We start from the raw sequence: 26419 nt of genomic DNA, 5'->3' as shown, positions 1-26419 counted from the left end.
GGGGTTCCCAGATGTTTGGTCCCATCCCTTCCACCAAGCCCCAACCCCTCCTCACACCTCACACCTTGGGTGGTCTCGCTTTCCCGGATAAGGAAGGTTCCTCGAGGGTTGCTGGGGCTCAGCAGCTGCCTTTCAGCATCCTTCCGACCTATCTTCCCAAAGTACCACCTGGGGAGGAAGGGGAGGCCCACATAGGACCAGGTGAGGAAGGTCCCAGGAGGGAGGGTGTGCCTTGGAGCAGGTATTGAAACCACTGTCTTCAAGGCCACCACTGACTCAACGACCAATTTGTAAGGAATGAGGATTTAGAACTGGGATCTGACAAATTATCAGTTACAGGATTACAGACTCTCAGAGCTGAAGGACCCAGGTACACTTGGTACTGTGGAAAATGGGCTCAAAGCAGACGCATCATACTCAAGACCAACAGGCAGTTGCACACTCCTGTGAAACTCCCAAGTACAACTAGAAACAGATTAAAACGAAATTGGGAAATGTTTGACAAAATAAATAAGAATACAATTCAACACAGACGATGTTAATCTGTGGTTTTCTAAGTCAACGTGCTGAATGGAGGGATCCATTTCTGTTAGAGTTTGACACTACTGCCCTAAAGCATTCCTCAGCAAGTGACAATTATCCATTCTTCTCTGGCTTCCTCATCATCCCATTGTACCTTTGGACAGTTTTTATCACTGGTAAGAGACTTTTTCTTTCCATGCAGGCTCATTCTCCTTCTAAGGTCAACCAAGACAAGTCCAATACTCTTTTCCCATGCTGGTCCCACTTGAAGGTGGCGATCATGCCTTCTCTTCTTCAAGCTAAGCTTTGTCTTCCCTTCTGCTGATCTTTATCTTCAGTCCCTTCCTCATGCTAGCTGGGGGATGCACTCACTACCTTCTCACTGTGCTCTCAGATAACTTTGACCCTCTTGCATTTCAGCCAGGAAAAAACCACCTCCTCCAGGAAGCCTTTCTGGATTAACCTCACTCATTGTCCAATTTGTGGTACAATCTGCTGACTGACCTACGGACCCTTGGGGCCTTGCCATCCACCCTGTAGGGAAAGGACACCTTTTCCATGTGCCCTGAAGTCAAACTTTTTTTTCATACACTGTCTCCTGCAATCAGAGAGTTAGCAGCTTGAACACTGGGGAATGTCTACTTTTTTCTACTTGTATTTCCAGTGCTTAGCATAGATCTTGGCAAATCATAAACACTTAATAAATGCTTTTTCATTTGTTCATTCGTTCGTTCATCCCTTGGCATTCTCAAGACACTGTTATGTTTTAAATTTATTTTTGTCCTGCCTCTTCCACCAGACAGGAAGTGCCTAGAGCCATGGCTCCCCTGATCTCTAAGAGCTGGGTTAGATTCCTTCTTCTCCAGCTTGTCAAGGTCCTTCCTAAAATATGGATTCCAGAACAGAACAGAATGCTCCTGACTGAGACTAAGGCCAGCAGCCTTGGACCTCTTTCCTTCTGGACACTCCCTTAATGGAGCCTGAGACTCCATTAGCCTTTCTGCCTGCCAGTTCTCTTTCACTGAGTTTACAATCCACCAACCCCACCCCCTCAATCTTCTGTGGCTGGGTGGGGGGGTGTTGATGTAACATATACACGTCAGTATAAAGTATATTCAAAATAATTTCAAAAGGGAGAGAGTACTCTTAACTGGGGAGGTAGAGAGGTGGGAAGGAGATCAAGAAAAGGCCTGTGTAGGAAGCAGAACCTGAATGAATGAAGCTAGCAATTCTATACATTGGAGGCAGAGTGCATTATAGAGAGATGGGAGATGGAACAGCTAGGGGGTCAGTTTGGACGGAACAGATCATGGATGAAGGGGTTTTCCCACCAATAAGATACTGTGATTCCAATTCCACCACTCCAGTTATCCCGTCTGGGTAGATGCTTCCCTTTCTGAAGCCCGGCATCTCCACAGGCTTGCTACAAGTCTCCACTGGACATCCCCAATGCTCCCTCAGACTCAGCATGTCCAAAACGTAACTTCTCATCTTCTGCCTAATAACTGCCCCTCTCCTGACATTCCCATTCTATTCAGGGGCTCCCTGCCTTCCAAGTTATCCAGCCTCAAAACCTCAGTCTGTCTTTTATCTCACCCTTTCTTTCATCCCTCATTAGACTGGAAGCTCCTTGGAGGGCAGGGACTGTCTTTTGCTTCCTTTTGTATCTCCAGCACTTAGCACAATGCCTGGCACATAATGTTCAGTTGTCTCAGTTGTGTCTGCCATTTTGTGTCCCCATTTGGGATTTTCTTGGCAAAGATACTAGAGGAGTTTGCCATTTCCTTTTCCAGCTCATTTTACAGAGGAGGAAACTGAGGCAAACAGGGTTCGGTGACTTTCTCAGGGTCACACAGTTAGTAAGTGTCTGAGGCCAGATTTGAACTCAGGGAGATGAATCTTCCTGATCCCTGGCTTGGTGCTCTATCCACTGCACCACCCAGCTGCTCCCCCTGGCACATAGTAGGTGCTTACTAAACATTTTTTGATCGATTAATCCTGTAACATCTCCAGGCCCTGCTGAATCTTCCTTGGCAAATTTCTCCAATCTATCCCCTCTTGTCCTCTCTGTTCCCACGGTGACCATTGTAGTTCAAGCTCTCATCATCTCTTGTCTAGCCTGCTGTAATAGCTTCTTAAGTGCCTTCAGTCTTTCCCCCTTGAATCCATCAGGCAGAACAGGCTGCCTCAGTAATTTTCTTCATGTGCAGCTCTGATGGCATTGCTCCCTGCTCAGACACATTCAATAGCTCCTTGCTGCCTGCAGCATATACTCGAGGCCCTCCCCAGTCTGGCCTCCACCTGCCTTTGCAGCTACACTCCCCCGCAACATGCCCAGCACTCCAGACAAAACAGATTACTCACCGTTCCCTGAACATTCTAGATGCTTCCCTGCCCTTTGTTCCCCTTCTAGAATGCTTTCCTCCAACTGTCTAATCCCTCCAGGTTTAGGATTCAGCTCATGTTCCACATTCTCTGTGAAGCTTTGCCTAACCTCCTTCCCCCATTGCCACCCCTCTCCCCACTCCCATGCAACAGAATTTCTTCCAAATTGTAACATCCTTTACTGTCTGTGTGTAGGGACGACATATGACCCAATCATATGTTAGTTAGTATTTTTTGTTATCATAGAATTTCAGAGCTGGGAGAGCCTTTGGAACATAGAATGTCAGAGCTGAGAGGGGTCTTAGATCATAGAATGACAAAACTGGGGGGGACATTAGAACAAAAAATGTCAGCTGGGAGGGGCCTTAGAACAAAGAATGTCAGAGCTGGGATGGACCTTAGAACATAGAATGTCTGAGCTGGGAGGGCCCTTAGAACACAGAATGTCAGAGCTGGGAGGGGCCTTAGAACACAGAATGTCAGAGCTGGGGTGGACCTTAGAACACAGAATGTCAGAGCTGGAATTGCAGAGAGGGATGGAGAACAGAATGTCAGAGCTGGGAAGGACCTGAGTACAGAGGGATTTTTTAAATGTCATTAAAAATGTGTCTTGTTTCCCCAACTAGATGGAAAATTTCTTGAGTGCAGGTACAATATGTCATTTCTTACTAAGAACATGTGCCTCCTTCCCCTGCTCCATCCATGGCACTAAGGAGAACAAGGAAGCTGGGCAGTCCCAAAGAACACAGAGATCCCCCAATCCCTCTTGTCCCTTTGTTAGGCCTGGATTAAAGTCAGAGTACTGTGGCTCTGACCCCCACTCACTCTTCAGCCTGGATGGAATCCACAGGAGCCACATAGTTGCTGGGGATGTATCCAGTGCGTCCAGAGCTCAGGGATCTGGCCTCCCACCAGTCGCCCTCACTGCAAGGACAGATGGAAGGGCGGGATGAGCAGCTGTCCCGCTCTGCTCGCTCTCCAGGCAAGAGAAATGGGGCACAAGCCTGGCAGCATCCATCTGAGATGGGAACCCCCAGAGGATGCTGAATGCTAGTCCAAGCACCTGACCAGCTGGGGTTGCTGAGTCCCCCCACCCTTCCTCATTCTCTCCAAGATAATCATGGCTGCTGGGGGAATCTCTTTCTCCCCAACAAAGCAAGGGCCCACCGGTCACTCACGTGTTGTTGAGAATGTGGAATTTTTCTCCTTTTGTGAAGGTGAGGTCGTCCTCAGTCCTAGCATCATATCCATAAAGGGCGATGAAAAGAGTCACTCCAGCCCCTGCAGGGAGAGGGGGCACCTGGTTAAGTGTGGCCAGGCCTTTGTACAAGGGAGACAGGAGTTTGCCTCTTCTGCTCAGGAACTCAACCAGCTCCTGATCCTACCACCTGCCTGCACCTGCCCCTCTCTCTACTTTTCCAACCCCCAAATTCTTCAGTTCTCATTCCTTATTCCCACCAGGCAAGCCTGTTCTCCCTTCTGTCCCTCCTGCTTGAACATCTTCTCCCCTCCTCTCTACCAGGCCCTGTGCCCTGTCCTCTCTCACAGAGATGATGACCAATGAACAACACCCCATCCCCCACTCCCAGCACTGCTCATTCCATAGTTGTGACCCTCAGGACTAGCAGGGCCCCTCCCTGCTCCATCCTTTGGCTCATGGATACACATCTAGTGCAGTCTCCTTTTAGACCAGAGACTCCCAGATTTCCCCCTTCACGTCCCTGGTGCTCTGAAACCAGGATCATGCCTCCCTTCTCAGAACATGGGTTTCCTGAGGGCAGGAATGGGGGTGGGGCATGGGACTGGTTTTCTATTTTCAGACTGGGGGCTTCCTGAAGGCAGGAATCATGTCTCCTTCCTGAGGTCATAGGAAAGTACCCTGTCTCCCTCTGCCTCTGGGTCTCACCCCAAGCCATAGGCTCTACCCATAGGAGTCCAGGCCAGGAGAGGAGGTCTGGGTTGACTTTAATGCCAGGTGATGTTCAGCACCTAAATATGAAGTTCTTAGGGTTTTGTGGCAAACCCTACCTTCCCACTGGTACCTCCTGCCCTCTCTATACCCCAAGTACCGACCTGCAATCCCTCCAGGCTTTGGGGGAATGGAATTCAGGAAGGGTGGCATGCTGATTGGTTGTTGGGAGAAATTATTGAGGTTGGAAGTGTGGGAGGAGGAATGGGAGACAATCCTGGTGGGCTCAGGACTATAGCGGTCCCCATAGCCTTGATCTCCTCTAGCATTGTCCTCATTGAAGGCCTCAAGCTTGACGTCTGATCCTGCCTTCTCCTTACAGGGCACACAGCCCATCGTGGGAGCCTGTGGAGGGTAGAGAGGCAGGATGAGAGAGAGAGAGACAGTTACTTTCTGGGGACCCTGTCTGCTTATGCATCTCCTACACCTGCAGAGGCTCCCTGCCCGCCCCCCCCAAACTAGCTGTCTGTGTAATGACACTAGGACTAAGAGTCCTCCCTAACATGCAAGAGAGACAGAATTCTGCCTTGATGGCCTTGTTCCTACTGGATCATCAGATTTGGTTCTATCTATAACAATAATGATAATAATAATTACAATAATTCACCCTTAGAGAGTTGCTTGGGGTACTGGGAAAGTTATAGTGACTTGCCCAGGGATACACAGCCATTATTTATCAGAAGTGGGACTAGACAGAACCCAGGTCTCCATTACTAAAAGGTCAACTCCCTATCTACTCCACCACACAACTTCAAATAATAATTTATTTGTGAATATATTTATTAAGAGGTAGCCTGGTATAATGGGAAGCGAGGGAAATCTGGGATCAAGTCCCATCTCCAAAATATATATTGACTGGTTATGTGATCCTAAACAAGTCACCTGACCTCTCAGTTCTATAGGCAACTCTCTAAGACTATAAATAGTAAAGAAAGTACTGATTTGTGTTGGTGGAGGGAATTTCCTCACCAGTGAAATCACAGTTACCCAATACTACTAATTACATATGCATATATACATATGTGTGTCATGTTATCTATCTTCATATCACATGGATCTAATTATAATAATTTTCAATTCAATTCAGTATGCATTTATTAAGTGCCTACTATGTGCCAGGTGCTGTACTAAACTCTGGGAATACAAAAAGAGGCAAAAGACAATCCCTGCCCTTGAGGAGCTTAAAATCTAATGGGGAGAAGGGACAGACAACATGCAAGCAAATCTATACAAAGCAAGTTATATGCAGTATTATTGTTTGTCCTTCATTCTCAAAAAGTGCCAATGATATTGTGGGGTGATGTCTTGATTTGCACATGAATTGTACAGAACTGTGCAAAGTCATCAGCCTCAGTCTTTCCTCCAGAGTCAGTGGGGTCCAGCAGCAAGACAAAAGTCAAGACAACTGACAATGGACATATATAAGATAAATAGGAAAAACTGAATGGAGGGAATAATAATGACTATTATTGACAAATACACAAAGAACTTCCTGGGAACCAGGATATATTCATGGTGAACTTGAGCATGGGACAACTTTGAAGTCAGGAAGATTTGGGTAAAAGTCCTGCCTCTAACCTATACTAGCTGTGTGACCCTGGACAAGTCACTTAATCTCTCCAAGACTGTATGTTACAAATAAGTAGAAGGAGTTTCCACAATGGGATTTTCCCATAATGATAAGATCGTGAGTCTGGACTAATAATAGCAATAGCTTCCTTAATAATAATCGCTGCTATTTACATGGTATGTTACAATTTACAAAGGGCTTTGTATATATTACACACTAGATGGCATAGTGAATAGAGCTCTGGGCCTGGAGTCAGGAAGACAGAAGTTCAAATCTGACCTTAAATACTAACTAGTTGTGTGACCCTGGGCAAGTCACTTAACCAGTTTGTCTCAGTTTCCTCATCTGTAAAATAGGGATAATAACATACATACTGACATCCCAAGGTTGTTATGAGGATCAAATGTAATGTGCTTAGCACAGTGGTTGGTACATGTACCAACTACATAAATAAATATTTCTATATTATATAAATGTTAGTCATTATTATTTTCATCCTATCATGATCTCATTGGATCCTCACCACAACCCTGGGAGGTGGGGAGGGTCTCCTATTTACACTGTTTATCAAGATAAATGCTTGGACAATGATTTTTGCATTAGAAAAATTTGCTCCTTGAAGGTGTGTTTTTGCTTTTCTTTGAATACCCAGAGCTCAGTACAGCTTTATTATTATCATCCCTATTTTATACATGAGGAGAGAGACTGAGAAAGGTGAAGTAATTGCCTTACCCAGGGTTACACAGTCAGTAAGGGTCTGAGATGGGCTCTGAACTCAGGGCTTTCTGCCTTCTAATTCACTGTGCTGCCTGGCTGCCTAAACTCCAAGGGCCCATGATTCCTTTGGCGTCGTTACGCCCCCTTGCAGATTCCCAACCCTGGAATCTGGAGCCAGTATTTAATAAATTGCAGCAGTTGAAAAAGTTCCATCCCTAGTGGTCAGCCTTTCCTGTGATGACCCTTTCCAAACTTGGCTGGGCTGGTCCCCAGACCCAGTCTTTTCCAAGGCTCCTAACCTAAGTACTTCCAGCTGGGCAGGCCCGGCCAGAGCCTGTGTTCTCTTGCCACTGCCTCCAAGACCTCAGGGTGACCACCACACCCTGGAAGAGCAGCAGCAGCAATAATAGCTAAGAAACTCAGAGATGGATGTCTTTGTTGTTGGCTCACTTTTCCATCCTTCCCCCGAAACATGCCTTTTCAAGTTTAGCACGTGGCCTGGGAGTTGCATGGCCCTTGGTGACCTCTTTGAACTTAGCTGGGCTCAGCTCTGGATGACACCCCCAGACCACTAGATCTTCCTGGAAAAGTTCCGTCAGGCTAGGAGGATGTGCCTCAATTTTCTCATCTGTAAAATGGGGTGGTCTCTGAGGTCCCTCCCAGGGGGGAAGACACTAACAGTGACATTAAGAACTTTGGGAGATTTGAGTGCATCTCCCTCTGAGTGTGTTGGTGTTCTAGAGTGTGGTGAAGAGAAGCCAGGAGACCTGAGTTCTAATCTGAACTCGGCTGCTAGCTTGCTGTACAACCTGGGACAAATTGCTTCCCTTGTCTGGACCTCAGGGTTTCCCATCTGCCAAGTGAGGAGGCTTGGATTGGAAGGATTCTGAGGTCCCTTCCAGCCCTGCCATTCTGTGTTTCTGTATCTTTGTTTATTCGCCTGTGGGTCTCAACTATGTGTGTGGATCTCCATTCCTCTGTGTGTGTGAGAGAGTGTGTCTGTGCCTTTGTAGGGGGTGGGAGGCCCATCGAGTGGAGGAGGAGGGAGAATCCCAGGGGGGAGGAAGATCAAGGCCATCTCCCTGTCTGTCCTGCTTCTAGGCTGTCAAACTAGCTCTTTTCCACTCTCTCTCCCCCCCTTCCATTGGTTGCCAGGCAACCATAGTCTGTGTGAGAGGAAGGGGGCTGCAGGGAGGGCCTGAGACACTGGCAGGGGGCTGCAGTGTGTGTGTTGGGGGTGGTGGGAGCATCTGGGAAGCCCCCCAAATGCATCCCCTGAGGCTGTGTCCTCTGCTTCCTCCCTGCCCCCTCCCCACTCTCTTTACTCACACAGATACTTACCTTCAGGTCCCGAGCCACTGAGGTCAGTGGAATAACAGCATGGTCTGAATGGAATGGCCAGATCCCTGAGGGACAGACAGACAGGAGATGGAAGACACAGACAGCCTGGAGCTCCCTGCTCCAAGACTCTGACCCCTCCAAACCAGTGCTATTCTCCCTCCTTTCTTGGGGGACTTTGGGAGGGGAGAAGTTCAGCCTGATACACTAGAATTCAGAACTCCTGGAGTCTGAGAGGCACCTGTCTTCCATTTCCTTCCAGCCACACTTGCATACACATATAAATCGAGCTAACAGCTGTGGTCCTATATACGAAAACAGATTCTCACATACCCTTAAGAACTGGGAAACTGATTTTGAGGGGATCTCTGCCCCAGTCTTGGATGGCCCTCTCTCTGCCCTCTCTATATCCTACTGGACAATGACCCCCAGAGCTCCAGCCGTGGCCTGGGCCCTTTGGGGAGAGCTCTGGCTGAGTTAGGGGGAGGATCTGGGGTAAGGAAGGGATTGGGGTCATTGGTGGGGGAGGGGAGGAATCTTGTGGTCTTTCCAGTCCCAAGACTCTAAAATCTAATGTTAACAAATAAAATTTGGAGCTGGACAGTACCTAAAAGACCATCCAGTCCAATCCCCTCATTTTACCAGAGACTGAGACACAGACAGAAATGATTTGCCTAAGATTACACAGGGAAGTAAGTAGCAGAATTGGGGGTCAAACCCAAGTCCTATGACTCCAAATTTGGCGCTTTTACTACTACCACAAATGAGATTGTATGTGGCTGGGTCATTACTTAACTAGAGATTATTTTGTACCCCCTTTTACCTTTCCTTTGAGAATGGCTCTGGTTGGACAGGAATGGGGTGAAGAGATCCTAGGGTACCTCTTACACCCCCCCACACACATACATACACGCACTCCCATCAAGCCTTTAGTTGTAGCTAAGAAAATAGCCTTGGCCTTGTGGTAAATTAAGCAAGGCATCCTTCACCCGGAAACTCTCATTGCACCAGGGGGGTGATGGAGGAGGGGAAGTCAAGTTCAGGGACAAGGAAGACTCAAAGGCAGAGTGAGAAGGGGCCGGGCCCGGGGAATCATGGGACTGCTCAGAGGACAGGGAGTTATTCCAGAGATGCCCAAGACAATGGCGTCCATCGGGATTTTCAGGCACAGATTACCCATCCCATCTCCTTCCTCCCTCAGTTCCTTTGACCTGGGATTCCCTACTGGTAATAAGGGTTTCCATCTCTAAAGTCCTTTAGGGTTTACAAAGTGATTTCCTCACAATGACACTGGGGTGGAGATGTGGGGGGTGGAGGAGGATGTGTGTTCATGGGGAAGTTGGTAGTTGCTCATTTGACAGATCAGAAAACCAAGGTTCAAAGGAATGTTGGGGTTCAAAACCAAATCTTTTCACTGTCTTTCTGCATTATCACACCACCTCAAACTAAACTCCAAGATCTGTCTGAGGTTATTCAGCTGGCTGGGGTCAAAGCTGGGATTCGAATCCAGATCTCCTCAGCATCCTTTCTTCATGCCATGCCCCAGCTTTCTTGCCTGCCCTCCTCCCCTTGCAGGCTCAGAATCTTCACTCCCAGCAGTCCCTGAACTGACAGACTTTCCCCATATTCCTTCCTAAACCTCCTCAGGTTATCCCACATTCTCCTCTTTTCAGGAGGTCTTCATTCCCACCTTCTGCATGTCTCTGTCTTGATTCATGGCCAGCTAAGTATGTGAGAAGAGCTGGCTTCATCTTGGCTGTGAGTTAGGAGGCAGGCCAAGGTCCCCATCTGCCCACAAATATCTCCCTCACAGTCCTGCCTGAATTTCCTCCCTACTTTCTGAAGGCCCATGAGCTTAATATTATACCATGGTTACTACTCCTGTCAGTAGGATACCTGGATTAAGCTTCCACCTCTGAAATTTGCTAAGTGTGTGATCATGATAAAGGCCCTAAACTTTGATGTTTTCATCTGCAAAATGGGAACCATAATATCCATAGTCTTCTTTGTGAGCCTTAAATGAGCTAATATTAGTATATAAAGTGCTTTGCAAACTTTAAATGACTGTAAAAACATCAGTTATTAATATTCCAGTTTTATAGATGAGGAAATCGAGACTCTGAAAAGTGAAAAGATTTGCTTAGGGTCATACAGCTAGTAAGTGGTAGATCCAGGATAATAAATATATTGTATATAATAATATACAAGACAATACAATACTATATTATGCATAAATAAATAATAAAATAATAACCCAATTATTATAGCACCATGCTTAGCCAATAATAATAGCATTTGTTTGATACTTCAAGGCTCACAAAGAACTTTACAAAAATTATCTCATTTGATTCTCACTACAAATCTGGGAGGTAAGTGCTATTATTACTTCCATTTTACAGATGAGGAAATCAAGGTAGGCAGAGTTAAGTGATTAGTTTACATTCACACATCTAGTAAGTATCTAAGACTTTCTACCTGTAAGGAAGGTAGGTACTGTTATTATCTGCCTTTGACAGATGGGACAACTGAGGCAAAATGGAGGTTAAGTGACTTGCCCAAGGTCACATAGCTAGTGTCTGAGATTGAATTTGAAATCAGGTCTTCCTGTCTACTTCATTACCTAGTTGCCTCTATTTAAAGCCATGCCCAGCTTCATTTCCACTTCAGCATACTGTCATACAAGATGTTAGAACCTCAGCGACCATCCATGGGGCCCACTGTGTACTTAACCTTCTTCACTGTGGGAAGCACCCCACATTTGGAAGCATTCCAAGGCTCAGGATGGAAAGCCAGAGTCTCCCTTTAGGCATCTGTTCCTGGGGGCTCAGAGAGATGCTCAGCACTGCAGATCTCTTCTCTCCCCCTCTTATTGCCCAAGAAAGCCTCAGGGAAGCAGGTTAATCCAGATGCGCCATCCCTTAATGGGCTCCCACTCCCTGCATTTCATCTTTGTTCACTGCCAGACTCCAGAAGGAGCCAGACTGCTCCTGTCTGCATTGCACCTACTGCCACCCACCATCCTCCTCCTGTCCACATTACCCATAGCAATGCCACACTGTACCTGTCTATGTTTCACCTGTTGACATTGTGCCCAGCTAGGTCACAGTGTGCCTGTCTACACTGTACCAGGGTATACTGTACACAGTGTACCTGTGTAAACTTCCTGGAGCCTGTCTGCATGGCACACACACACTTATCTACCATCATGGCGGTCCCTCAGATATGTGAGCACCAGAGCAAGGCAAAATCTTGACCTTTCCTACCCCAGCATCTGTTCCCCCTCCCCCATCGGTCCCTTAAGGGAGATGGTAAAGGACAAATGAGCTGGGAATAGGACTCCACAAAAAAGAATTCTGTCCTGGAAGGTGGGGGCTGTCCTGAGGGATTCTGGGAAGTGGAAAAGCCTGCTTCTTGGATTCCTCTAAAGGGGCTGGTGCATCCCCACCTGGAGGCCAGACTGGAAAAATGGGGTGAGAGTCAAGGAAAGTTCCAAGAGGGAGATGGAGAAAATGAGGCGCAGCTGGGCTAGTAGGACGAGAGAAGGGGGCAGGTAGGTCTCTCAGAATCTCACCAAAAAGGAACCATGTCTGGGGTGGAGAGAAGTGGGGCAATAGCATGCTTCCGGCTTAGCTCCCCAACTTCCCACTTAAAGTATCTGACCCAAGGCGGGGGGCCTTACTGGTGCAGGGGAAGAGGAAAAAAGAAACATTACAGATCTCATTCTCCCCTTCTTCCCCAGATCCTGGGCTTCTGGGGAAGGAGCACATGCTATCCCCAAAACTCAGAAGTCCTGAACCCCAGTCTCAGAACTTCAACATTAACCCACACTCCCCCCAACTTTAGCTGCCAATGCCTGGAGCCGATGCCCATGGAAACTATCCGCTTAGCCCCTAACCCAACCTAGTATCTCCAGAGCATACCCTGGGTCCAGACAAGAAATCAGACCCCTGCCTGGGGTCATCAGTCAATAAACATTTATTAAGCACCTACTACATGCCTGGAGGGGCAGTTAGGAGGTACAGTGCATAAATTGCCAGGCCTGGAGTGAGGAAGACTCATCTTCCTGAGTTCAAATCTGGCCTCAGACACTGTCTAGTTGTATGACCCTGGGCAAGTCACTTAACCCTGTTTGTCTCAGTTTCTTCATCTGTAAAAATAAGCTGGAGAAGGAAAGGGCAAGCCACTCCAGTATCTTTGCCAAGAAAATCCCAAATGGGGTCATAAAAAGTGGGACATCACTGAGAAGACCAAACAACAAACTATATGCCTGTAGCAGAGCTAAGCACTAGGCATACTAAGAAAGACAAAATAGACCCTGCCCTCAAGGAGCTTCCAGTCTAACTGGGAGACAACATGGAAACTACAATGTACAAACAAGTGATGTACAGGATAAATGGGGAACAATCACCAGAGGGAGTACAGAGGGGATAGAAAGGTTCTCAACCTTTTCTGTGTTACCCAGCAAAGGGGCCTGAAGTCCCTGAGTCCTGAGAGTGGGTCACTGAAGAAAAGTCTCCTCATCTCTCCCCTCTCCTTTCCTTCTGGCTCTCCCCCAACTGGAGCCCCATCCCACCTGCTCTTCTTCCTGGGGATTAACTAAGCTCAAAGACACCAGGGCTGTGCTGGGGAGAAACTCAGCCCCCATTCCTGACATGCTCCCCTATCTCATTACAGAGGCCCCATCTTCTCACTAAGTTCCCATGTATCTCACTGAGTTTTCATCATCACTGACCCAATTTCTCTTCCACTAAGTTCCCCATCTCTTTACATAGCCTCCATCCCTTCCCTGAACTCCCATCCCGTCATTAAGCTTCCATCCCCTCTCCTCACTGACCCCGTGTCTCCATCCTTGGGGCCCCCCTCTCCTCACTGAGCCCACATCTCCCTCTTCAAACCCCCATCTCCCCACTAAGTCCCTAACTATAGCCAATGTAGTCACTACCATTAATATAGCAATAGAAGGCAAGGGAAGTTATGTGTGTGTGCACACACATGTGCACAAACACATCCGTGTGTTCTAAGGTTAAGTTGAGCCTATGATGATGGCCACACTGACCATTCCCTTACCAGGACCCTAACTATGACCAGGCCTAGATTCTTCATTACTCTCAGGGAAAAATGTTTCAAGAACCTCTAACTCCTTAGGCATGAAAACTCCTCCTGCAGCTCATAATTTCAGTTTAGTTCATAGTCTACCTGAAAAGTCATTGTTGGGCTCCAGACCCCTTCAGGAAGCTAGACTGTGCCCATGGATGAAGCCTTTCCAGCTCTGAGACTAACCAGAAACAATCATAGCTCATGTTCTTTATAAAGCTCTCTCTGCTAAAACTCTCCCGGACACTTCATCCTGGTGTGCTGCAAGCTACCTCAGCTCTCACCAGCTCAGAATTGATCAGGGAAGAACTGCATGACTAGCTTGGCCCACCTACATAGCCCAGGGCTTAGCCCAGTACCTCGTATATAGTAAGGGCTTCCTAAAGGCTTGTAGATTGAGTGATTGCCTGACCATCACCTGGTCAGCCATAGGGTGATGAATTTGAGGTCACAGCAGCTCTCTTGAGGGCCACTTGTGAAAGGCTGTCCAAGGACTGAGATCTGTGGAACTAGAGAAGGCACCTCACAGAAGAAATCACAGATTTCTCACAGTATTCAAAAACTTGCTAAGTTTAATATGGGTCATATAAAATGAGTTGTTTTTTTTTTTTAATAAGACAACAGCTAATAAAGCACTTTGCTCACAACAACCCCCTAAGGCAAGCAATACAAAGATTGGTAAGGATTGGTAGGGCCATTTTAGAGAAGAGGAAACAAGAACTCAGTGAGATTGTGACTCTCCAGTTTCACACAGCTAGGAAGTGATGGTTCAACATCTAGAATCCAGATCCTCTGAATTCAAGGTCAGTATCTTTTTTTTTCTCTACAGGCACTACACTTCCAGACAAGGAAATTTCTATTTCAATCTAGAAACTTGCTTTGAAAGAAAATGGGGCTAAGACTGCCACTTGGGTTCAGAAGGCATTGCATTTGGGGGAAGACTGGTCACCCAATTGGGAAGGGGTTAGGAAAGAGTTTGGGGATGAAGGGACCTTTGGCTTCATGATACACATAGTGAATGAGGAGCTGTCCAGCCCACTCCCTACCCCCCAGTTGGGATGGCTGTTCCTTCCCAACAGTATCCCCTCCCCTCCCAAACCCCAGGTGCTCACCCCAGCTCCCAGAGGTTCTTCTCCAGCTCTGAATCAACTGGCCACAAAGACAGTGCCTCCTTCAGCTTTCCCCTCCCCCTTCTGGCCACTTCCTTCACCACATAGGTCACTTATAGTCTACCTTCTCTTCCTGAATATACTTACATATGATAAATACAGCAGGACTTGTGAACCTTATTACCTCAACTTCCTCTCCAACCTCCCCCACCCAGCTCTGGCCCCTTTATCTCCTACCCTATTTCGGAGTCCCACTACATCTCCTTTCTCCCTTCACTAGCCTACTTTCTCAGCTGTCTCCCCACCTCCTCTACCCAGGGTCCTCTACTTCCTTTCTTTCTTTCCCTTTTTGTTCCTGGATCACCCCCTCCCTCCTGATCTCCCTATCCTGGACACCTACCCATGTATAATAGAAAGAGCCCTAGACTGACAGTCAAACAAGCCCAGTCCTAGCCCAGTCACAAACCTGCTGTTTGATCTTCAAGAGGTCACATTCTGAACTAAAAACTGGGGGGAAACCCCCCCCCCCAAAACAAAAAAACCCCCACTGGGTAATTACAATGATTTCTTTTTTTTTTTTTTTTTGCAGAGGCAGAGACTACGAGCATGGAAGATTTTATATACATATACTGTCATTCTCCACTGATACATTGGTTAGTTTACTAAATTGGGGTTTCCCCCCCTTTTTATTATTTGTTATAAAGGATAGTTAGCTGGAAAGGGGGCAAGGGAACAAGCATTTATTAAGCACCTACTATATGCAAAGAGTGACAGATAGGTGGTAGAGTGGATAAAGTACCAATCCTAGAGTCAAGAAGCCTCATCTTCCTGAGTTCAAATCTGGCCTTAGACACTTACTGGCTGTGTGACCCTGGGCAAGTCACTTTACTCTGTCTAAGTTTCCTCATCTGCAAAATGACCTGGAGAAGGAAATGGCAAACCACTCCAGTATTTCTGCCAAGAAAACCCCAAATGGGGCCACAAAGAGTCAGACATGACTGAAAAATGACTTAAAAAAAATGCTAGGAACAGTTTGCTGAATGCTTTCCAATTATTATCTCATTTGAGCCTCACAAACACCCTAGGAGGTAAATGCTATTATCTGCCCCATTTTACAGTCATAGAAACTGAGACAGACAAAGGTTAAGTGACTTGCCTAGTGTCACACAGCTAGTAAGCATCTGAAGTCACATTTGAACCCAGATCTCCTTAATTCCAGGTCCAGTGCCTGGAATGACACACAATGGGCCACCTCACTGCCCAAGAACAAGGATATATTCAGAAATGAAGGTATAAATAGAAGATAGCATTTTTTTAAAAGAAAAGGTCACTTTTTTTCTCTGAACCTCAGTTTCCTCCACTGTTAAATGAGGGGGGTTAGACTGAATAGTTCTGACATTCTACATCCTAAGGAACCCTCTAATTGGCTATTCCATGATTCTCCCTCCCAGCTCCCTTTTGATGACAATCTCTGCCTTTCCTCTCACTCCCAACTCTATACCTCCTGCCCCTCTCCTGTCTGCCCCCCCCCTGTCTCACAGCACCGCCATCTCCCCTCCTTCCACTATGTTCTGCTCTCCTCCTCTTCTCCCCCAACTCATTTACTTTCCTATTCCTCCCCTGAATTCCCTGCCATGGCACAGCCAGAGCTGTGCTGGTGGATAGGAAAAGAGTAGGGATGGCTCCCAGCAACAGGAAGGGAGGGAGGATAGACCTCCAAATTCAGCGGAAGGAGGCCCCGTGGGGTTCACTGTCACCCAGGGAGAGAGGGGTTGGCAAGACTGCTTAAGGAGTGATTTTTCCACCTACCTTGAATGCTTACAATACTGCCCAGAGCTGAAGGTGACACAGTGAATGGGATGCCCTCTCCCACCCTCCCCAGTGCAGGCAGGAAGTGACTCTCAGTGGCCAGGTTTTGTACCAGTGAATAGCAGGAGTCTGGTAGGAGTGAGGTGAAAGTGGAAGCTACCCTTCCCCCACCTCAGCTGCTTCTCAATAGTAGTCCTGACCACCGAACCCCCTCTGATGCTTTAACTATATCTCCTTTCTCTGAGGACTTCAAAACACTCTATAGTGGGTCCCCTGTATTTTGCCCTTGGGCATCTCTGGGGGTCTTCGCCATCCCTTACCCCCACAAGGGACATAGGCCAGACCCCAGATGTTCAGATGCACCCATCCTAGGAAGACTGGAGGGAAAGATGTCCCCTGTCAAGGCTAGGAGTTGGGAGAGTGCTGGGGTCTGATGCCAGCATGGCCTTGTCCCACCCTGGGCCCTGGTTGCCATGGAGTCAGACCACATACCCCCAGTCTGTCAAAAGCAGGATTTCTGTAGGGATGACCAACTATTCCCAGATTGGGGGGGGCAGGTCACTTGTGGGGAGATGGGGGGACTTTCCTAGGAAACAGAGACCTTTCCCTTTCTCAGGGGCCTGGGGGAATACCCGAAGGGTGAGGGAACTCCTATCAAAGGAGTGTGGGTGGCACATAGGCCCTCCTTCCCCCTCCCCAGTTCTGCCCCCTCTTGTAGGAAAGGATTCTTCTCCCTCTCCCCAATTTCCATTCTTTTTCTTCCCACTCCCCCCAGACCTCCCTTCATCTCTCTCCACCAGACTTCTTCTCTAGGTCCTTCCCCCAGGTTCCCTTCCTCACCTACCCAATTTCCAGTCACCCCCAGGGCCCCAAGTCCAGTGTCCCAATCTGAGGTTTTCTTCTCTGACACCCTTCAGCCCCTTTCCTGGCTCCCTCCCCCAACATCGCCCCCCTCCAGTTCTCTTCCTGTTTCATCTCCAGGTCTCTGGGAGCTGTCTCTGGTTCCCCAGGCAAGCCCAGAGCTCAGCCTGAGGGCAGTGGGCAGAGTTCTTCTCTAACACTGCCAAGTACACCCAACCGATGCCTGTACCTTGTTCCTTTGACTGGGTCCCACTGGATCGAGGGAACTCTAGAGCCCCTAGGCTGAGCAGGCTGGCCCAAGAGGGGAGGGCTGTTCTGACCTCAGCTGTCCCCCACCCCACTTCTCCTCTGGGCTCGAGAAGAGAGGAAGCAGACCAACTTCTCTAGCTGCAGCCGCAAGGGAACTTTCAGTCACTCCTTTCCTTAGCCCTGGAGACTTGGGTCAACAGGCTTGAAGCTTGCAAGGCTGGGAGGGGCAGGGGTGGTGTCATTGACCTGAGTCCCAACACATCCTGCCGCCCCCAGACTGCAAAGGAGACATGGGAGGGGGGAGGGGAGTATCTCTGCCCCCAACTCTCACCCTTCCCACCCTCTGTATCCTCCCAGCCAACTCAGACTCCACCTCCCATTCTACCCCCACGGGAAAGCCCAACCCAGATCTCACACTATTCCAGGGGGCTTTCGAGGGTGGGGGGGAGGGAGAACCCAGGAGACCGACTGAGAGGAAGCATGGTGTTGTGAGAAGAACATTGAATCTGGTTGAATCTGCCCTCAGAAGATCTGGGTTCCAATCTCAACTCTGTAATTCAAGTCTACACAGAAGCAGTATGGTCCCTGGGTGATCTTAGAGAGGTGACTACCTTTCTGGGCCTCAGTCTTCTCATCCATGGATGAGGGCATTGAATTAGATGACTGCTGAGGTCCCTTCCAGTCTAGATGTATGCTTCTATTATCATGTTAGGGATGGGAGTGGGGGGTGGTTTACCTAAGGCCAATGTCTTCTTTCCTTCCTCCTCCTCCCATCCTGAAAAGGGGGCCAAAAAGACATTTGCTTCTCCCTAGATTCTCCCTGGGTTGATTGGTCATTCTTGTGTCCCCTCCTAGGTATGTTCCCCAATTCACCTCCCAACAGCCCTTAGAATGATGAGTCCCTGAGATCTGGTGACCCTGGCCTCCTTATTGGCCCTCACACCTGATAGTTCACTTCCTGGCTCCAGGTGTTTTTAATCCTCTACCTGGAATGAGCTATCTCTCCTCATCTCTGCTTCCTGGTCTTCCTGGCCTCATCTTCTGCAAGAAGTCTTTCCCAGTCCTCCTTAATGTTAGTGCCTCCACTCGGAGATCACCTCCAATTTGGCCTGTCCATCTTGTTTGTCCACAGCTGTTTGCATGTTACCTCCCCTGTTAGACTGTGAGTTCCTTGAGAGCAAAGATTTGGGGGGAGGCATTCCCAGCATTCAGCACAGTGTCTGGCATAGAGTAAATACTGACTGTGTGTGTGTGTGTGTGTGTGTGTGTGTATGTGTCACTTCCCTTTTCTGTCAGGGGCAGCACTGTACTTATGGTCACTCGGGGTTAATATACTAGGGGTCAACCTCAATTCTTCACTTTCCCTCTCAATACCTTCGATCCAATCAGTTGTCAAATCTCGATTTTCCTTCTTCCACAGCTCCCAGATCTGTCCTCCATTCTGCACTCACGCAGTTGAGTCCCTCATCCTGTCTCACCTGGAGCATTGCAATAGCTTCCTGATTTGTCAGTCTCCCCGCATCCAGGCTCTCCTCTCTCCAATCTCTCCTCCAAAAAGCTATCTAATTGGTATTCCTAAAACACAAGTCTGACCATGTTACTTCCCTGTGCAAAAAGCTCCAGTGTGTCCCTATTGCTTTTAGGATAAGATTCAACCCCTCCTGTTTGGCATCCAAAGCCTTTCACAGTCTGGCTCCAGCTTACCTTTCCAGGAGGATTACACATCACTCCCCCTCATTCACTCTGCATTCCATCCAATCATTCAAGCTGGCCTACTTGCAGTTCTCCAAAAACAATACATCCAGCTGCAGTTTGGCACAGCCTGTCCCCAGTGCCTGAAGGCTCTCCTTCACTTCCCTCACCTTCCTCCCCTCCCTCACCTCTCCCTCCTAGAATCCCTGGCTGCCCTCTAGGCTCGGCTCAGGTACCCCATCCAATACCAGGCAGGCCCTGACTCTTTCAGATGTTAGCATCCCCCCTCTTCCTTGTATTTCAAAATTGACTTTGTATATATTTATGTGTTTTCTTACCCCTATACAGCTGGGCCATCGCCAGTCATCTTAACTTTTGTCTTGCCACTGGATTCCAGTGACTCTGGAGGAGAAACTGAGGTTGATAGCTTTGCACAGCCCTGCCTCACTTAAAGCCAGTTCACTAGAAAGTCACGATATCACCCTCCTGATATCATTGGTCCTCTTCAAGAAGGAAGAATCATCAACAATAACATCCCTATGCTTATGACTTAGGCAGGTAGGTGGCTCAGTGGGTAGAGCACTGGGCCTGGATTCAGAAAGATCTGAGTTCAAATCTGACCTCAGAAACTCACGAACTTTGTGATCCTGGGCAAGTCACTTTACCTCTTTTTGCCTAATTTCCTCATCTGTAAAATGAGCTAGAGAAGGAAATGGCAAACTACTCTAGTACCTTTGCCAAGAAAACCCCAAAATGAGGTCACAAAAATCAGATGCAATTGAATGACAATCCATATTACTCACTTCTTCCTCCCCAAGTAGAATTGCAACCCTTTGAGATAAGGGACTCTTGCTCTTATGTTTTTGTATTTGTATCCACAGAGCCAGAAAGGCATGTGGCCCAGTGAGTAGAGAGGCAGTCTCAGAGCTGGGAAAATCTGAGTCCAAATCCTGCTTCTGATACAACCCTGACTGTGTGACCTTGGATAAGTCATTTAACTTCTTAATGTCCTGAGAAACTCTCTAAGATTCTAAGTTGTAGAACAAGTAATGTTGTGTATCAGTGTGTATTTGTTTGTGGTGTGTGTGTAGGGGGTTGTTTCAACAGATGTGTATAAATATGGTCTTCTATGTATTGTAGAAGATACATGTACGGATACATTGGTGTATTTGTGCGCATAGGTATGTGCTGTGAAATGGATGCTGGAAAAGCAGCCTGGAGTCCCATTGCAGGGAACTTTGAATGACAGGCTAAGGAAAGGCATGGTCATATAGTGGAAACGACTCAGAGGCAGAAGGCCTGGGTTCTACTCCTTCTCTGCCACTTGCTAGCTCTGAGATCTGAGTGGAAAAGGAGAATAGTAATACTGGCCTCATCTGCCTTCTGGGGCTGTTGTAAGGAAAACCCTTGCAAACCTTAAAGCGATACAGAAACATAAGAAGCTATTATGATGATGACTATTCAATTTAGTCTTTATACTGTAAGACAGTAGGAAGCCATGGAAGCTTGTTGAGCAGGGTAGTAAGGAGAATCGTTTAGCCTAAAGCATTGATCTGGAATGGAGGGAGATAGAATAGAGGCTGGGGAAACAAGTAGGTCCCCATCCTTATAGGAGTGTCCATAAGCACTGGGTGTTTGGGATAGGGTGGAGCATGAATAGTGAGATAGAGAAAAACTGAAAACAAAGTAAATGCCCCTTTATTGGGGAAAAACTAGACAAGTTGTGGTAGAAAGGAAGGAAAAAGGCATTTACTTAGCTTCTACTGCACTGTCTGATCCTTCTAGCAGCACTGTGAAGTAGGTGCTTTTATTATTCCCATTTTACAGTTCAGGAAACTGAGGCAGACAGGTTAAGTAACTCGCTCAGGGTCACCGAGCTAGTAAGTATCTGAGGCTGAATTTGAACTCAGTTCTTCTAAGATCTGGGTCCAACGTTCTATCCATGGAGGGCCAAGATCATTTAGGCAAGTTAGTGTTAGTGTGAGGACTGGAACCCAGGTCTTCTGCTTTCTAGTTCAGGACGGATGTGGAGTGTGAGGCTTACACCCCAGGAACGATAAAAAAAAAAATCTAATGACAGATGGGCATCAGGCCTCTAAAGGGCAGCTCCCCATCCTTCTCCCCCCCCCCCCCGTCTCCATGGTGGGGGTGGTGAAGGAGAGAGAGTGGTGGAGGGGGTGCTCACTACCTGCAGTTTCTGAAGGCAGGAGAATCTGGGAGAGAACATTTGGAGATGTGGGCAACTTGAGGAGCTGGGTCAGCTCTGAAGCCTATTAATCAGGCAGGCCACCCACAGTCTTCTTTTCCTACTTACCCTGGATAAGCCATTTCCATTCGTTCAGCCTCAGATTCTGGCTCTGGAAAATGAAAGTTTTGGACTAAGCAAAATCTCAGACTCCTCCCAAGTCTATTATTCTTAGCTCTGAGGCCCCTCCCAGCTCTGACATCCTGTGTTCTAAGGGCCCTCCCAGCTCTGACATCCTGTGTTCTAAGGACCCTCCCAGCTCTGACATCCTGTGTTCTAAGGGCCCTCCCAGCTCTGACATCCTGGGTTCTAAGAGCCCTCCCAGCTCTGACATTCTGGGTTCTCAGGGCCCTCCCACCTCTGACATCCTGTGTTCTCAGGGCCCTCCCACCTCTGACATCCTGTGTTCTAAGGGCCCTCCCAGCTCTGACATCCTGGGTTCTAAGAGCCCTCCCAGCTCTGACATTCTGGGTTCTAAGGACCCTCCCAGCTCTGACATTCTGTGTTCTATGAGGTGGCACAGACTTCATTTTCTGTTTCAGTCTGGTTTATGAAGCTGACACACACAGGAAACAGCAAATGGTGCTGACCACATGGTGCCTTGGGAACTCAGAGGACAGTGAGATCACCATGTACCAAGGTGATCAGGTCAGGCTGCCTCGAGAAGATAGAGCGCTGAAGCATGGGAACAATGAGATAGGAAGAGGAGAGCAGGAAGATAGCACAGGAATGAAGGGGTGAGTGCTGCTGGGGCAGAGTTGCTGAGGGCCTGTCCGGAGCAGCATTGGGAGATTGGCCCAGCCATGGGGGAGCTGTCCCTCCCATCCCCCACTGGTGCTGTTGTTCCCCTCCCCCAAGCTGGTGGATGCTCCCGGGGCCTGGGGAGGGAGGGTCTGTCCGAAAGGTCAATGGATGTTATTGGGGCTTTCGTTGGTGTTCTTTTTATTTCCCAGGTTTCAAAGCAACCTGATGCAACTTCCCACCCTCAGTGGATGCATACTTGGGGGATTTCTGAACTCCTTAGATCAAAAACCAAAAGTAAAACTCAAACAGGGGAAGTGGCCAGGGGAGATACCCCAAAGGGACAGGAAGGGAGGAATGGGTCTGGCCTCAGAGAATCCTCCTCCCCCCACCCCAGCCTGGGGCTCCCCTCTGTTTACTGGGCCCTGGCTTCTCTTCCCTTTGGATTCCTTTGAGCTCAGGGCTCCGGACTCAGAGAATGCTGAGGACTACACTGGGTAGGAAATGACTCACATGATGTGTGTTTGAGGGTAAAGAGTCTGGGATCTGGAGTGAAGACCCAGGTTCAAGTATATCCTCACACACTTATGACTTGAATGACTTCCCTGGGTCTCAGTTTCCTTACCTGTAAAGGAGAAGGTTGGAGTAGATGACTTGGAAGGTGCCTCCTGGTTCCAGGATCCCATGTTTTCTCACATTCACCACTCCCTGGGCTCCTCCCAGTCGGCAGAGTGCCCTATGCACATGCCCATTTCTAGCCCTAAACCCTTCCTCAGAGGCTCTCCCTGCACTGGATGCCCTCCTCCCCCCCACACTATCTAATCCTTCCCACGAGTTTCAGGGCCTCTCCATTCTCTGCAGGCCTGCAGCAAGGTTTACTGTCTGTGTCTCTCACTGGATTGCCTGCCTGGCATTAATTTTTGTTCCAAGAGATTGAAGGTCAAATAATACAACCACCAGACTAGGGATGAGGAGATCTGGTCCTGGCTCTGTTGCTAACTCATTCTGAGACCTTGGTAAAGCTCCCTCCCTTCTCCAGGTCTCAGTTTCCCCTTGAGAGAATTGTACTTGATCTCTAGGGGCCTTTTAAATTCTGACATTCTGTTCTAAGGGCCCTCCCAGTTCTGATATTCTATGTTCTAAGGCCCTTCCCCCTCTGACATTCTATGTTCTAAGGGCCCTCCCACCTCTAACATTCTGTGTTCTAAGGGCCCTCACAGCTCTGACATTCTAGCCTTATAATAAGACCCCTCCCAGCTTTGACATACTAAGTTCTAAAGATCTTTTTAAGGTTAGAGACTTTCTATGTTCTAAGGAACTTCCCAGCTCTCATATTCTATGTTCATAGACACTACCCAACTGTTTCTATAATCTAAGGCCTCTTCTGGATCCAACAGTCTATATTCTAAGGTCCTTCCCAACTTTGGCATTCTACAGCATGTTCTAGGGCCCCTTCTGAGCTCTAATATTCTAGGTTCTAAGGCCTCTTCCAGCACTGACAATTTTTGAGTCTCCGTCTTGTCTAAACTCACTAAAGGATGGGATCATTGCTTCTCCCTCTTCTACAGGTCCCTAATGCATGGTTGGATTTGCAGCAAATGCTAAATTAGGACTCGATGACTGTTGGTCACCCCCCAGTAGAATTGTGTCCTTGTGAGAGGATACTTTGCTTTGCTAGGTTTTTTGTCCTTTCTGACAGTGGAGGTAATGATGGGGGAGCATGTGTGGCTTGGTTCTCTGGGCATCTGGTCCTGTGGCCTGACCTCAGAGAGTTGGGTTCTACTGGTACTGGTTTAGTACTCCAGCTCAGTAATCATAGCAAATGGCCTGACTTGCTTTTGCCCATAAGATCTCTCTAGAACCTAGTGGGCAGAGATGAGACAAGTACATAGAAGTCTGGTTGGGTAAAGATTAATGTATGGAAGGATTTCCAAATAGTTAAAGTCATCCAACAATGGGATGGGATGTTCTGATAGGTAACGAGCTCCTCACTGCTGCAAGTCCATAGACAGATTCAAGGTGATCACTGGTGGGTGATGTTTGTAGAGGAGATAAGAATGGGACCAGATGGTCTGTCAGGTTTCTTTCAGCTCTGTTCATTTCATTCTGTGAAAAATCACCAGTCCTTGATCTTCTCAGAACATATAGACTAAAGGAAGGTCAGGAAAGCCAAGAAATTACCTAGGCCACACCCTTAAAAATGCTTTGCTTGGTAGGCAGAGATCCCAAACAGTTCTGGTCATTTTCCTGTTCTCTATCATCTCATCCCAGAGCTTTCTTGGCCTCTGTGCCCAGAATACACCCTGAGACAATACCCAGAGGGCTAGAAGTTGGCAGATTTCCCAGGAGGTCTTAACCTGAGATAGGAGCAGGAGACATGGGAGGTGAGGTCATACTGCCCTATATGTTTCCATGCTAATGCAGGAAGTTGGCTTCTTTTAAGTCCTGCCCCCTTCCCCATTGGCACCTTTTCTTACTAGGCTCCAGCCCTTCTCTTAGCCAGTAGTGGAGAAAGGAAAGTGGGATCCTCCACCCTGCCCTAGGTCTTTGACTTTTACTGGAACACCTTGCCCTCAGGGATGAAGGGTTGGCAGTGGTCCATGTATCCTTTTAAAGGAGGTACTAAGGGCTGGACATCTCAGAGTTTCTGGGGAGCCAGGAAAATGGACCACCTGTGCTGGGTTTTGAGCCTCGACCTGTGGGGCTGACTTAGAACAGAGTGTCTAGCCTTGGGGGTGCATGGTGTTTCCCACCCTAAAGAACTCTCAAAAGAGAAGAGCCACCCCCTTCCTTTGGAAACCTCTATCCTGTTTCTGGTGGGCTTCAGTTTGGGGGGGGGTAGTTAGGAGTGGGCCTTCCTCCTCCAGCCCTCATCTTTCCCTCAAGGCCAGGCCACTGGGCAGAGTACAGACATACAAGAATAAAATAGAATGTCTCCATCTACCAAGGACATAGGGAAGAGGATGAGTACCTGAACAGGGGATAAGGGAAGAAGGTGAAGTAAGGAGTCACTTCTTGGGATCTCTTCTCTATTCAGCTCAGGAAAGCATCTTAGAGAAACTGGCATGTCGAGACTCTTATGCTTGGTCCCAAACAGCAGAACTAGTTTGGGAGCTGCAGAAAGAACTTCCTAGCAGAACCATCCCAAAGTAGAATGGAGGGGGCAGCTAGGTGGTACAGTGAGTAGGGTGCCAGCCCTGGAGTCAGGATGACCTCAGACACTTAACACTTACTAGCTGTGTGACCTTGGACAAGTCACTTGACCCTAATTGCCCTGCCTTCCCCCCTCCAAAAAGACCAAAAAAAAAAAAAAAGCAGAAGGGAGTCCCTCAGGAAGTGGTGGGTTCCCCCTCACCAGAGATCTTTAAGCAAAGGCTAGATGACTACTACTTAGTTGTATTGTAGGAGAGATTGTTGTTCAGGTATGAGTTGAACCAGATGGTTACGGAAGGGACTGCTGGCTCTGAGATTCTGTGATCTTGTGATTCTGTAGGTAGCTCAGTGGATAGAGCGCTGAGCCTGGATTCAGGAAAACCCAAGTTCAAATCTACCCTCAGACACTTATTAGCTGTTTGATCCTGGACAAGTCACATAGCCTCTGTTTGCCTCAACTTCCTCAACTATAAAATGAGGATGGTAGTTGCAGGGTTGTTGTGAGGACCAAATGAGATATTTGTAAGATGCCTGGCATATACTAGATACTTAATAGATGTCTGTTTCCCTTCTTCTTCCCCATTTGTACACCGGGTGTTCAGGGAGGACTGGTACCTGTGGTGTGAGGACTGCCAAGCCCTTTTCAGGGTTGCTCACCCACCTTTGATGTTCACCTCTCACCTGTCATTCCAAGAAGCTGTAGCATGAAGACTTCCCCTGGTGGAATGGGCGGATGAGAACAATTTGTTCCAACAGCAGTGAAGGCGACTGAAGCAGGTGCTGCAGGCGCTTAGGGTTTGGTCAGACAATTGGAGATGCCAAGGCCATGTACTGCATCCTGGGCCACCAATTGGTTGTCCTGACTTTGTCCTGCCACGGCACTTCTATGGCTCAGGAAGAAAGAGTGAGGCTGACACCTTGGGGCAACTCTGCCTCACTTAAATCCAATTCATGAGCAAGTCAAG

The 26419-nt window shown here is 48.0% G+C and overlaps 3 protein-coding genes across 4 annotated transcripts in view; 1 reads left to right on the top strand and 2 right to left on the bottom strand.

The window, feature by feature from the left end:
- Nucleotides 1-26419, top strand: part of PPP1R8 (protein phosphatase 1 regulatory subunit 8) — a 373418-nt gene that overhangs the window by 204044 nt on the left and 142955 nt on the right. The gene's annotated exons all lie outside the window — the stretch shown is intronic.
- The window catches only part of WASF2 (WASP family member 2), a 343739-nt gene that overhangs the window by 188604 nt on the left and 128716 nt on the right, over nt 1-26419 (bottom strand). The window lies entirely within an intron of this gene.
- FGR (FGR proto-oncogene, Src family tyrosine kinase) overlaps nt 1-26419 on the bottom strand; it is a 73825-nt gene that overhangs the window by 6291 nt on the left and 41115 nt on the right. Inside the window, exons 3-9 of one of the 2 annotated variants that reach the window (XM_069079326.1) lie at nt 22815-22926; nt 21630-21672; nt 8505-8569; nt 4981-5221; nt 4086-4188; nt 3733-3831; nt 65-168 (exon numbers count right to left, since the gene is read on the bottom strand). In XM_069079326.1, coding sequence (XP_068935427.1) covers nt 65-168; nt 3733-3831; nt 4086-4188; nt 4981-5212 — 538 coding nt within the window. In that variant the 5' untranslated portion in view covers nt 5213-5221; nt 8505-8569; nt 21630-21672; nt 22815-22926. The remainder of the gene's footprint in view (nt 1-64; nt 169-3732; nt 3832-4085; nt 4189-4980; nt 5222-8504; nt 8570-21629; nt 21673-22814; nt 22927-26419) is intronic. The other variant, XM_069079327.1, reaches the window with a different exon arrangement.

Source organism: Petaurus breviceps, unplaced genomic scaffold, assembly GCF_028583685.1.
Source record: "Petaurus breviceps papuanus isolate PSGF00001 unplaced genomic scaffold, PetGlider_PUasm1.0 91041, whole genome shotgun sequence".
Lineage (NCBI taxonomy): Eukaryota > Metazoa > Chordata > Mammalia > Diprotodontia > Petauridae > Petaurus > Petaurus breviceps.
Note: the sequence above shows the minus strand (reverse complement) of the source record. Positions and strands in the feature narration are given on the sequence as shown.